The sequence below is a fragment of the Triturus cristatus genome, chromosome 11 (assembly GCF_964204655.1).
Source record: "Triturus cristatus chromosome 11, aTriCri1.1, whole genome shotgun sequence".
Lineage (NCBI taxonomy): Eukaryota > Metazoa > Chordata > Amphibia > Caudata > Salamandridae > Triturus > Triturus cristatus.
In genome coordinates this window covers 1,100,684,719-1,100,699,024 of record NC_140594.1, presented here as the reverse complement: position 1 = coordinate 1,100,699,024, position 14,306 = coordinate 1,100,684,719, and the positions used below count along the sequence as shown (strand labels likewise).

The window sequence follows — 14,306 nt, the reverse complement described above, 5'->3', positions numbered from 1 at the left end:
ATGAGGACTTGAGTTCATTAGGTACTTACTACCTATTTTTAATTTCAAGGGTTTTGATTAAAAAATCATCTTATGATTTAGATTTTCACCTGCTTTTGGTATTCTCGAAGATAAGTATGTCTTGAAAATGTCAATGTTCAGTGTTTTCCATGCTTTTTATGTTGCTATGCTCCTTACCAGATTTTGTCTCGGATTCATGATGAAGGCAAAAGTGCAATTTGCTATTTTTATCTTGATATTACATCAAAAGGACACTGTTTTTCCTTGCTGCTAAACCCATTTTCCTAAAACCACATGCGTGTGTTAGGGCCTTTTTCTCACATGAAATGCAATCATGTGTCAAGGTTTTTTTAGATTTTATGTGATAATCTAACTGCAAGGTTTTTGTGAATACAACCAACGTAATACGTTGTAGATAAGTGCTAATCTTAAAGTGAAGCTGTCTCTTCCACCAAATATATACTGTTTTCCCTCCTTATCTTCAAATGTCATATTGAAAAGTCAATTTGCCAATCCTTCTTTTCTTCTTTACTAAATGTATTTCTGCATGGAATCTTGATTCCGTAGAGCACGATTTCTCATTTTTGTGTGGAAATTCCACATTGCGTAAAGTGTGTAAAGCATTCTGTGAATTGGGCATTCATCATCCACATGTTTCTCCTTGAAGTAAAGTAAATATACTTCTTTTCCTCCCTGCATCAGTATTTTGGTGCCTACTGTGTCAGTAAGACTGCCCTCGCTGGTTTGACCAAGATTATGGCATCAGAATTATCTCCAATGAATATTCGGCTAAACTCATTGGCTCCTGGAGTGACGAAGACGAAGATGAATGCTCCTGTGAGTATTGTCAGCATTAAACAACTAGGGAAAGGGGGTACTCCTGTGTATGCAGAGGAAAATGTCTTCAGTTTAGGACATCTATCTTCCAATAAATTGACTCTGTAACATGCATTTTTGGATGTGTTCAAAACCTGCTTAAATTGAATCTGGAGGAAACTGAAATTATCATTCTTTTCAACAGACCAAGAATTAAGCAATTAATCACTACTCTTATGACAGAGGAAAGGGCCTGGTGCTCCTGGCTGAAAATCACCATTAGGAAGTTGTAGTTTTCAACTGTTTCCTTCATACATACATACTACAATCACCCTTTAGCAGTATAGTCACCTTTACAACATGAATTGAGACCTGAACCATACTCTGTGGTTTAGCGGGCACACCATGTACATCCTCTTTGTCAAAAGCGACTATCGTCAACTCGACAGGCTTACAGAAGTGACCGTGGTGGCAGTGAAATGATTGTATTAGCAAGACAGGATGTTTTATCTTTTTTCTGGTAGGAGTGGTCTACTGACCTCTCCTGTGTTTTTCTAAATTGGTCTGGCAGTCCCCTATGACTGGATCCTCCACTCATCTGTGTGGGACATGGATGTCACATGTATATACCTTACTTGTGTGTATTATGGATGCATGTTGAGCATCTCAGACACGTGGATGTGGACATACTGAGTTCCCTTTGTGCTTACTGTTTTCAAGTGACACATCAGATGGAGGTTTGGACAGGGAGCATAGTCCATAAATATGGAATTGCAGGGGTTCCCAGGGAACCGTGTAAGGGTCAATGGTAGTGGGTCCTACTGTATTGTGTGTTAAGGAGTACAGAAAGAGGGTCCTTTTTAAGCTAGGGAGTTTCATGTTGACCTTTGTTGCTCTATTATCCTTTAGAGGGGCACATCCCCACAGGTTACAAGGTAGCTTAGTAGGGAAGTACCCCCTTGGCTTTCTGCTCTTATTTTGGCTTGCTGCTGACAGGAGACACCCAGCACCATCCATCACCACCAACCTTCCAATTCACATTTCCTGCCACACACCATGGCTGAACCAGTCTTAGGGAAATACGCAAATGGGCAGGACTGCCCTGATTCAAACCCCTACACACCTGCCTTCTGCAATTTAAAGATGGGATGGAAACGTCTAGCCTGTGTGGTAAATTTTCTTTTCCTGAATTCAGGGTTACTACACCAGTGCTGGTCCATGAAACTCCTTGAGCTTCCAGGGATGGGTAACCGCCAACCCCCCTTGCCATGTTTGGGACCAGTAATGTGTGGACTTTGGCCCAAGAATGCCATGAGGAGCTGCCTAGACCCTGCTTAAAGGAATATAGTAGATAAGTTGCTCTTGAAAGGAATTAAAGTTACTCCTGCATGAGGACGGATCTGCTCAGAAGAGGAGAGATGATGAAAGAGAGGAAGTAGAAGATTAAACGTTTACTTTTGTCTCAATTCACCCAGCAGTGGAATAGAACTGCATACCTTGGTAGATTGTACTTACCAAAGTTCTTTTAGACAGCTGAGTTCTTGAACTAAAACAAATGTAACAAAACCATGTATAACTAGAAGAAGATTGAACTGTCATCTGCTGGCCCTTATAAAATGAATCTAGAGTGCCAAAGAAGAGTCATAGCTGCTGAGGATCTTGCACAAGGGCTACATAATCCCCATCATAAGGAAGGATGTGCACCTAGTTTGTTTGGGCGGTGTGTTTTCGTGTTTCGGCCTGAGGAAGATCACAAGTGCAAGATCTGATGATCTGCAACCACCAAGACTTCACCAGAGCATCCGCATCCTGAACGTTTGCTGCCTCCTCTCTAATGGGTGCCAAAGACACCATGTGTATATCAGTGAGGCAGGCTGGACAAGATCACTGTCTGTGGTGTGATCTGAGCTGTGCACACTATAGAGAACAGCAAACTCCTCCTGTAGGATGCTAGTACAGTCTGCCTCAGATAGAACACACATCTTGGATGGAAAAGATACTATGTGATTGCCCCCTGACAGGGAAGGGACTATAGCATTACTGAGATGGACTGATGCAACTCAAACTAACTGTGTTACCAGAGAGTTCAGCCAAGTAGGTCCATTGAGTTTTCTGTCAGGAAAGTGCCACGGTCAACACACTTTGCCATTAAAGAGTGTGCCACCAGATTACCACAGATGTTGTTTCCCCTTGGCACCACTTTTGAATGCCCTATGTTGATTTTGTGCACTAAGCATGTTGCCTGTAGAATAGCAATAAAGTACTTTCTTTTTATAAACAGATATACAAGCTCCTTAAGTTTTGTATTTTTATCATGTTTTTTTTAGTTATGATTCTCTACCTCCAAAACACCTCACAGAATAAGCCTTGGACTGCTTGGCATCTACTCTGAGAATTAAGTGTTACGGGGGGTGTACTTGTTGCTCAGTTTTGGGTTCAACAGTGAGATTAAGTCAGGGGTCATAAATGGTAAAAAGCTTTGGTTGTCACAATCTGAGGCTAGCAACTCCTTTCTGCCCTGGGACACTGAACAACTTCCTACCAATATCAACCTGTATTTGTCCTCATTGGCATTGGCCATCAATGACATATCACTTGGTATGTAGATTGACCCAGATGTGTCTATGTCCTCTTACACTGAGCATACAGCCAAATAGAGCAAGAGTCATACTTCGAGCCATAATGAAACTGCAAATGTATTTCAACCTAATGGCTTTTGATATACAGTAGAGGTTGTGGTGATAACAAACAATGGTTAGGCAAATTTGGCTGTCACTCCATCTTTTATCCCCGATCAAAGCACTACTTCTCTCGGTGACAAGCCTGCTCTTGGGGTAAAGGAAATGTGACTTTCCCCAGCTCTAAGAATTACCATTGTCTCCTCTTAGAAGCTAGAATAAAGTTCAGATTGCCATGTATCACTTTTAAAAACCTATCACCTTAGTGCATATCTCGAGATCATTGGCACTAACAAAAACCTAAGGAACCTAAATAATTCTAATACTGGGATGAAAAAGTTTAGAACTCTTTAAACATTCTCCTTTCAGTTGACTGGAGATACTCAAATACCCCGATGTAATGCCCTATAAAACTAAAAACGAATATGTGTTAATTCTTTATGAACTCATCCAAGAATTCCTTGTTTCATCTCCACTATGGCTCCTTACACTACACTCTTGCTTAAGGCTAACTCACTGTGGCTTCTGCAATTCTTTCCTCCACATTAGAGTCCTCATTGCACCATTTACATATTGCTAGATGCCTAGTTTTTGTCTCTCATCCCTGTTACCTTCATTTTTCAAAGCTGCCCTCTCTGTTGCTACACCTTGAGCTAGCTACCTTCCTTCCACTGTTCATCCGCCAACTTTTTTGCATCTTTCCTCTCATCTCTGCTTTTCCTTTTCTCCGTGGCAGGATGATGCCTTTTGTGTCATGTTCTTAAGTCGTGCTGAAATAGACAATGACATGGATGTCATTTGATGAAGGTTGTCGTTCATTGTAAGGGATGCTGGCATCTTCATCTCTTTTTGATGTGTACAACTTTCTGACAACTTCCCTGGAAGTGGTGCTTCTTAAAGGCACAAAATAAATAGATGTGTGTTGTAATAGTAAAAGGGTATGTGGTGCTTATGCTCTAAAATTGGCTCCTGGAATTTAGGAAAAAAAGCATTTTTATTAACAGGTTAATGCTTCTGGTTGTGTAATCTAAAATTAAATTTCTGTGTAAGATGTTGGCCTTGCTCTCTCCCAGAGGATATAGTGAAAGTTGTAAAAAAGATTGGGTTGTTCTAAATTGATGTGGGAGAAACAAAATTAGGGACTTAAAGGTACATGCATCAATGTAGGCTTTTGCGATTCCTTAATTGCGATTATTAAGGAATCGCAATTAAGGAATTGGAAAAGCCTATGCATGTAGAAATCGCTATAAAATTAGCGATTCCCAAACATTCCTTAATTGCGACTCGCCAATTGCGGGTCGCAATGAAGGAATGCCTTCCCATTCATTCCTATGGGCCTACAGGCCCATAGGAATGAATGGGGGATTGCATGCGCAATTTGCGAGTACCATTGGTAATCGCAAATTGCGCATGCAATTTCAAGGGTGCAAGGGTGTCAAAAGGACACCCTCTTGCACCCTTGAAATTGGTCTGTGCCCACATGTTGCGCACACACATGTGTGTGTGAGTGCGTGTAACCTACAACTTTGAAAAATGCACTTTAGTGCATTTTTTTTTTGCAAATTACCATCAACTACAAATTGATGGTAATTTGCACCCCCTATTAGCAAAATCGCAATTTGCGATTCCATCATGCATTGCATTTAAGGAATCGCAATTTGCAATTCCTTAAATGCAATCGCAATTTAAGAAATCTCAATAATTTGCGATTTCTTAAATTGCAAGAGGCTGACAGGTTGATGCATCACAGAAGCCCTTTTTGCGGGCGCAAACGGACGATTTTTGCGAATCACACCGTTTGTGCTCGCAAAAATGGTTGATGCATGTACCTGTAAGGGCCTGATTACGACTTTAGCAGTCTAACCGCCAGTCTGCTGCGGCCCTAAGGACACCGCCAAGCTGCTGGTATCCCGCCTGCCGTACTTGCATGTTCCCGATGTGCTGGCAGTGTGACGACAGCGGTAACCCGACAGAGGGAGACCGCCGCATGTGGTAGCCCACAGTTTTCCCCACAATGTCAATGCATTTGTATGTATTTTAATGTGCATAGGTAGAAAATATACACATATGCATTGGACATATGGAGACATTGCTTGTGTGAGCAATGTCCAGCAGCACGGCTATAAAGCCATTGGAATAGTGCAGCAATGTACGTGTGACTTACCTGTGCCTCTGGTGACGAGGGTGTGGATTTCCCGCATAGACAAGTGTCTGCTGCAAAGGGGAGACTTGGACGTTGGGCTCCATGAAGGGAAAAGGAGTGGAAATAAGACATAAGGTTTTCACCTTATTTCCTGGTTTCCTGCTGGGTCGAGTGTGGAGATCTTACCCGTACAGTCTGCTTTGCATTAATTCACATTGTAATCTGCATGGCTGATACAGTGTCTGGACTTCTGCCATCAGCCACTGCTGCCTGTGATTCCATCACAGATGGTGAGAAAGCCTGGCGGGGACGACGGGAACCAGACGATGTTACGTCTGTGGGACCGCTAACATCGAAATCTGGCTGGTGGACGCCAAGCAGGCTAGTAGGGACAATGACGCTGCTGTCACAGAGACCGCCAAAGACGTAATCAGGCCCTTAGTTTGCATTACCTCAATTTAAAACAAGAATTTTATAGAATTTTGGTAAGCTTATTTGAGAAATAACACTTTTGGATCATGAGACTGCATTGATCCTTTTCAATGTTGCACACTTCCTACAGCACTCCTTCAAAAGGGTTATAAGAAACTGAATTTTCAAAGATGCGCTTTCCAAAACTCCATTTTATAGCCAGTCACTGTGAGAAGTTGGCCTGATATATGCTGTCCACTAGTTATAGTGGGCACCCTGTATCAGTCCAAACAACCCCTTATTGGTTATAGGTTAAAGACAAACTTTATTGAAAACTATCCTAGGGGTAGCTATGGAGAGCAGCCTTCAGGCTGTCTTGAAGGAATGTAAAGCTGCTTGTTTTACCCGTCTATCATCTCTTGAGTTCCTAAATGAAAGATATCCACACCAGGTATATATATAAAATATATGTATTTATTACTAAAGACACCCTCCTATTCTCTTTATGAGACTAGAGGTCAAAACACATAAGTTACACTTCAATAATCACAGTAAAATAGCACAAATACACGTCAGGCCCTAGGGGCGAGCCAAACCATATACTAAAATAGTGGTATAAGAACCACGACTTAACTAGACAACAAGGCCTAGAGCCTGTAGAATCGCTGGGACCCCAAGGAACCACCCAAGGTAGGGACACAGGGGACCCATGGGGGCCCTGTGCAGTGTGTGAACACAGCCGCGAGCTCCCGTTAGCTTCTATGGGGAAAGTCGCGGTTATATTTTTAAAGATTAGGGACACCTAGAAATGAGTCAAGACCAAACCCTTTTGGACTTAAGAAGTTCTAGGGCTAGCACCCACGGGAGCACCAGATTACTCGCGTTACCTCACCCAGGGAAGCCGGGTGCATAGGTGTCTTTTGGTGTCGGGTCGCGTCGTCGATTTCAATGGGAGCTGGCGAAGAAGTACTGTTGCCGTGAAGATGCGAAGTGTCCGAAGAGATCCAAGCCTGGATCGAAGATGAGAAGAACCTGAAAGCAGAGGAGACAGAGTCAGGGTCACTAGACAGTGACCAGGAAGGTGATAGGCAGATGCCCACCGATGTTATGTGATTTCAGGTGAAAGAGGTGAAGCTTGACTTCAGCCACGAGGACCAGGAAGCATTGAGGATGACCAGGAGCTGGAATCGAGCTGTCCCACAAAAGATGTCGAGTGCTGCAGCGTCGGAGCCCGGATTGGACACAACAAGCCTTGGCAACAGCAACCCATGCAGAAACGAGAAAAATGCTTCTGTGCAGACCAGCAAGGTGTGAGGGACTCACCACTTGGTAGGGAGTCGGGGAACGTCTGGAGCAACCAGGGAAGCCCAAGGAAATTCAAAGTTACCCCCTCAGGGACCCACCAGTCAACGGACCAGGGATCGCGAAGGGACCTCGAGATGAAACACAAAATGGCGGCCCATGGGTCACTCAGAATGACCAGGCCGACAATCTTCAGAGGATTCAGTGCTCGAGGTGAGGGCTACAAGTCAGCCCAAGCACAACTTCAGGAGACGTCGAGAAGTCAATACACTTGCAAAAGTGCACGGTGACCAGAAATTTTTGTTCCACGCTACTCACGAGGGCTGCGGGTCTCAGCTTTGCTGGGGACTCGGGTCCGCCTCTGAGATGTCTGGAAATCCTCTTCCTGGGCCAAAAATACTTTGGAGTCTGGCGGGAGCTTCGGAAATGCAGACCGGCAAATTGCCTCATTGGTGGCTTTCCAGGGGTGGCATAATACATGCTTCAGCCCCTGGTAGGCCTCTGGGGTACCTATGCCCTGGGTACATAGTATACCATATACTAGGGACTTATAAGGGCACCTCAGATCCAATCTGTAATGTACCTAAAGTACATGGAGTCATTTTAGAGAAGAAGCAGCTAGGCTGGGGCCCTGAATAGCAGGGTCCCAGCCAGACTAAAGTCGAAAAACAGTGAAACACCAGCAAAAAGTGGGGTATACATGTGAAGCAGATCCTACTCTACTACACAACGCCCCCCCCTCCCAAACGCAGGGACATTAAACTAACCTTGACCAGTTGAGTCTTCATGTTCTAAGTGGAAATATCTGGAGAGTCCATCTGCATTGGCATGGTTACTCCCAGGTCTATATTCCACTGTATAGTCCATCCCCTGTAGGGAAATGGACCACCTGAGCAATTTGGGATTTTCACCCTTCATCTGTTTTAGCCATAAGAGGGGCTTATGGCCTGTCTGAACAATGAAGTGAGTACCAAACAAGTATGGCCTCAAGTTCTTTAGAGCCCAAACCACAGCAAAGGCCTCCCTCTAAATGGCTGACCAACATTTCTCTCTGGGGGTCAACCTTCTGCTTATGAAAGCTACTGGTTGAGCCTGACCTTCATCATTCAACTGTGACAGTACAGTCCCTACCCCCAACTCAGATGCATCTGTTTGGACAATAAACTTTTTGGAGTAGTCAGGACTTTGCAGAATGGGAGCAGTGCACATGGTCTGCTTCATGTCATCAAATGCCTTTTGACAGCTAACTGTCCACTGAACATTTTTGGGCATTTTTTTAGAGGTTAAGTCATTCAGGAGTGTCACTATTGATCCATACCCCTTGACAAATCTTCTAAGGGACCCAGTCAGGCCTAAGAAGGCTCTCACCTGAGTCTGGGTAGTAGGAGCAACCCAGTCCATTATGGATTTTGCTCTGCAATGGTTGAACCTGGCCTCCACCTACAAGGTATACAACCTGACTCTGCCCTATCTGGCACTTAGTAGCCTTGATAGTTAGGCCTGCTTTTGCAGGGCCTCCAACACATTCCTCAGGTGGACCAGGTGATCCTCCCAGGTGGAGCTAAAGACAGCAACATCATCTAGATATGCTGCACTATAGTCTTCCACACCTGTAAGGACTTGATTCACCAACCTTTGGAAAGTGGCAGGTACATTCTTCAAAGCAAAGGGCATTACCACAAATTGATAGTGCCCACCAGGGGTAGAAAATGCTGTCTTTGGCTTTGCATCACCAGCTAGTCTGATCTGCTAGTAGCCAGCTGTCAGGTCAAATGTGATTAGAAACTTGGCTGAGGCCAAAGTATCTATTAGCTCATGTGCCCTGGAGATGGGATGGGCATCAGTCCTAGTGACTGCATTGAGACACCTGTAATCCACACAAAATCTCATCTCTCTCTTGTCATCTTTGGTGTGAGGTTTAGGTACCAGGACTACTGGACTAGCCCAAGGGCTATCTGATGGTTCAATAACTCCCACATCCAACATCTTTTGGACTTCTGTCCTTATACAGTCCCTGACATGGTCAGGTTGCCTGTAGATCTTATTCTTCACAGGCAGACTGTCCCCAGTGTCCACTTCATGAGTGCACCAGGTGGTCTGACTTGGAGTCAGAGAAAACATATGTCTGAACTGGCTGAGAAGTTTTCTGCAGTCAGTGTGCTGCTGGGCAGTGAGGCTGCCTGCCAAGGCTACACCATCAACTGACCCATCACCAGGGTTCTGAGAAAGCAGGTCAGAGAGTGGGTCCCTCTCTTCCTCCTATCCTTCATCAGTAGCCATGAGCAAGCCCATGTCTGCCCTGTCAACATATGGTTTAAGTCTGTTAACATGGGGGTTCCAAGGTCTACCAAGTAGGTGACCTCCCCTTTCTGCTCAAAAATTGTTTGGGGGCCACTCCATTTGTCCTGGAGGGCTGCTGGGGCCACAGGCTCCAACACCCACACTTTCTGTCCTGGCTGGTAGACAATCAGTACAGCCTTTTGGTCATGCCAGGCTTTTTGTAATTCCTGGCTAGCCTCAAGGTTTTTGGTTGCCTTTTTCATGTACCTAGTCATCCTGGAGCGGAGACCAAGTACATAGTCCACTATGTCCTGTTTGGGGGGCTTGATAGGTAACTCCCATCCTTCCTTAACCAGACACAATGGACCCCTAACAGGATGACCAACCAAAAGTTTAAAAGGGCTGTAGCCAACCCCCTTTTGAGGCACCTCCCTATATGCAAATAAAAGGCAGGGCAAGAGTATGTCCCATCTTCGCCTAAGCTTTTCTGAGAGTCGTTTAATCATGCCCTTTAAGGTTTTGTTGAACCTTTCAACTAAACCATTGCATTGTGGGTGATAGGGTGTGGTGAACATGTAGTCCACTCCACACTCCTTCCACATAGCAGTCAAGTAACTAGACAAACCGTTTGCACCCCTGTCAGATACTACCTCCTTAGGAAAGCCTACTCTTGAGAATACACCGAAGAGAGCTCTTGCCACCACAGGTGCTCTAGTGGTCCTTAAGGGAATTGCTTCTGGGTACCTGATGGCATGGTCCACCACCACCAGTATAAACCTGTGCCCAGATGCTGTCTGAGGATCCATGGGACCAACAATGTAAATCCCAACCCTCTCAAAGGGAACCCCCACCACAGGTAGTGGTATCAGGGGGGTCTTTGTGGTTCCACCTGCCTTACCACTGGCTTGGCAGGTCACACAGGAGTGACAAAACTCCTTAGTGTCTTCAAACATGTGGGGCCAGTGAAAGTGAGGGACAATTCTGTCCTATGTCTTGTTCTGGCCCAGGTGTCCTGCTAGGGGAATATCATGGGCTAGTGTCAATAGGAAGCCCCTAAACTTCAGAGGTATAACCAACCTCCTGGATGCACCAGGCCTTGGGGTCTCTACTCTCTGAGTAAAGGCGTCCATCATCCCAAGAAATATTATGGGTGCCACTAGCATTCCCAGCAGCCTCATCAGCAGCTTGCTTTCTGAGGGGTTCAAGAGATGGGCAGGTTTTCTGCTCCTGGCTCAGATCAGACCTGGAAGGGCCCGCTGTCCCCAAGAACTCAACCGGGCCAGGTTCAAGCTCCTTTGGGACAGTTCCTTCTTCAGGCTCTAGATCATCTCCCTGAGGAGACTGATCTGCATTCTGAGTCAGGTGGGAAGCACTGCCTTAACCCTACTGCTCCTCCTCTTGGGAGGCACCTGGTCCATTATTCCAGAATCCAGGGCCTGTCCAGTGTTAGACATTTTGGCCAGCAAAGACATGAGCAGGGATCCCTAACATTTCTGCATGTGTCCTGAGCTCCACTTCAGCCCAAGCTGAAGATTCTAGATCATTGCCAAGCAAGCACTGTACTGGTAGGTCTGCACTTACCACAACCTTCTTAAGGCCAGTTACCCCTCCCCAGGAGAAGTTAACAACTCCCAGAGAATGGTCTGTTCTGACATTGCTAGCATTGGTCACTTGGTACATTTCACCAAGTATAATCTGCCCAGGGTCCACAAGATCTTGTGTCACCATTGTGACACTTGCTCCTGTGTCCCTGAATGCCAAAGCCTCTCTTCCATTTATCAAAGGCTGTTGTCGGTATTTGCCCTGATTACTGGGGCTCACAAAGGGGGACATATCCATGCCCCCATCACAGACTAGAACAGCCTGAGTTGGAACTCTGACTAGGTCAGAGTCCATCTCAGAACCCAGGGTCAACCCTACTACACCCTTATTCTGGACATTACCACAACCAATTGTAGCTGTACTAGGGGGAACAGTTGCCTAGGGGCAATGGTGGCTGGAATAGATTCTTTGGACTTGGTGCAATCACTGGTCCAGTGAGTTTTCTGTTTAAAAATGTTGCACCATGGTTTCTTTTGGCCTTTTCCCTTGTTAGACTGTGAATCCCCACCTGAAGAAAATTTTTGGAGGCCTTTTGAGGACTTCGGGTCTTTACCCTTCTCCCCACCCTTGTCAGAGTGTTTAGGATCTTGCTTCTTGGGTTCACCACCTTGGTTCTGTCCCTTCTGCCTCACCCTGGTTCTGACCCACTTGTCTGCCTTCTTTCCAAATTCTTGGGGAGAGGTCAGATCTGAGTCTACCAGATACTGGTGCAACAACTGATTCTGACAATTATTAAGGATCTGCTCCTTCATAATTAAATTGTACAATCCTTTAAAATCATGCACTTTTCTGCCAAGTAACCAACCTTCCAGAGCCTTGGTAGCACAATCTACAAAGTCTACCCAGTCTTGATTCTGTGCCTTTTGGGTATCCCTGAACTTTAACCTGTATTGCTCAGTGGTTAGGCCAAACCCATCAATCAGGGCACTCTTCAGACTGTTGTAATCATTTGCCTCCTCCTCTCTAACAGTGAGGAGCTTATCTCTACCTTTGTCTGCAAAGGAGAGCCATAAGATTGCTGCCCCCTGCTCCTTGGGGACCCTTTGTACTTTACAGGCCCTTTCCAGTGCAGTTATCCATTTGTGGATGTCATCCCCACTCTGGTAGGGAGGGACAATCCTATTCAGGTTTCTATGGTCATGAGACCTCTCCCTATCTCTAGGGATGTTGCTGCCACCATGGGACTCTAGTCCCACATTTTCTCTAGCTCTGTAGAGCTCTAGGGCATCCCTATCTAGTGCTACCTGCTTTCTTCTGATTTCAAGCTGAGCTTCCTCATACTTAAGCAGTCTCTCCCTTCTCTCCTGAGAGGTTTCCCTCCTATGAGAGGAGATTGAGGTCCCTATAGATGAGTTAGAATGGTTAGACTCCACCCACTGAGGGAGATCTTGACCTTCTAGGCCCACCACCAACTCTCCCAGGAGGGAAAAAGAGGGGTCCATTGTGGTCCTTCCATCACTGTCTAGGGGAATTGGATTTTCCAGGTCCAGACCATTGTCATCTGCCTGGCCAGCCTCAGAGGTCAGCTCATGGGGAGTTACACCCCTAGGCCTTTCCTCAGGTGCTGTCCCACCCACTGTGCCTACCCCTTCAGATCCTAAATATCTGCTAAAGTCATCTAGCCTGAGTACCTCTATGAGATGCTGGGTGGTTGGACTTTTGCCTGTCTTCAGTTTCCTAGCTGTACATAATGCTCTCAATTCCATGAATGCAAGGCTATCATACTGGGAATCTTGAAGCCCATTGGCTTCTGGCAAGGACCTACTGGTTCCTGGCCTTGAAGACATTACTAGTGTGGTGTGGTGTATTGCACTACCTACTCTAGTGTGGCCTACTAAACTCTCTTGAGTTGCAGAAATGGTGTGCTAAGCCCTTAACACAAAACTCTAAGTTCAGTAGAACTTACTGTATTCTAATGCTTGTATTATATGTACCTACGGTACCTTTAGTGGTTTTCAGTTAGTCACTCAATTGAGATTATCTGGTAAAACAATAGCAAGCTGGAATCCCACACGCTGCACACCAATGTGAAAAGTTGGCCTGATATATGCTGTCCACTAGTTATAGTGGGCACCCTGTATCAGTCCAAACAACCTCTTATTGGTTATAGGTTAAAGACAACCTTTATTGAAAGCTATCCTAGGGGTAGCTATGGAGAGCAGTCTTTAGGCTAAGTCTTGAAGGAATGTAAAGCAGCTTGTTTTAACAGTCTATAATCTCTTGAGTTCCTAAATGAAAGATATCCACACCAGGTATATATATAAAATATATGTATTTATTACTAAACACACCCTCCTAGTCTCTTTATGAGACTAGAGGTCAAAACACATAAGTTACACTTCAATAATCACAGTAAAATAGCACAAATAAACATCAGGCCCTAGGGGCGAGCCAAACCATGTACTAAAATAGTGGTATAAGAACCACGACTTAACTAGACACAAGGCCTAGAGCCTGTAGAATCGCTGGGAACCCAAGGAACCACCCATGGTAGTGACACAAGGGGCCCACGGGGGCCGTGCGCAGTGTGTGAACATAGCCGCGAGCTCCCATTAGCTTCTATGGGGAAAGTTGCGGTTAGATTTTTAAAGATTAGCGACACTTAGAAATGAGTCAGGACCAAACCCTTTTGGACTTAGGAAGTTCTAGGGCTAACGCCCACGGGAGCACCGGAGTATTCGTGTTACCTCACCCAGAGGTGTCTTTTGGTGTCGGGTCGCGTCATCGATTTCAATGGGAGCTGGCAAAGAAGTGCTGCTGCCGTGAAGATGCGAAGTGATTGAAGAGATCCAAGCCTGGATCGAAGATGAGAAGAACCTGAAAGCAGAGGGGACAGAGGCAGGGTCACTAGCCAGTGACCAGGAAGGCGATAGGCAGATGCCCACCGATGTTGGGTGATTTCAGGTGAAAGAGGTGAAGCTTGACTCTTCTGCCACGAGAACCAGGAGGCGTCGAGGACAACCAAGAGCTGGATTCGAGCTCTACCACAAATGATGTCGAGTGCTGCAGTGTCAGTGCCCGGATTGGAAGCAACAAGCCTTGGCAACAGCAACCCATGCAGAAACAAGAAAAAT

General features: G+C 45.4%; 1 protein-coding gene across 2 annotated transcripts in view; it reads left to right on the top strand.

Moving 5' to 3' along the window:
* The window catches only part of LOC146786069 (dehydrogenase/reductase SDR family member 4-like), a 128,532-nt gene that overhangs the window by 97,603 nt on the left and 16,623 nt on the right, over positions 1-14,306 (top strand). For both annotated transcript variants that reach the window (XM_085633959.1, XM_085633960.1), the window contains exon 7: positions 703-837. In XM_085633959.1, coding sequence (XP_085490085.1) covers positions 703-837 — 135 coding nt within the window. The remainder of the gene's footprint in view (positions 1-702; positions 838-14,306) is intronic.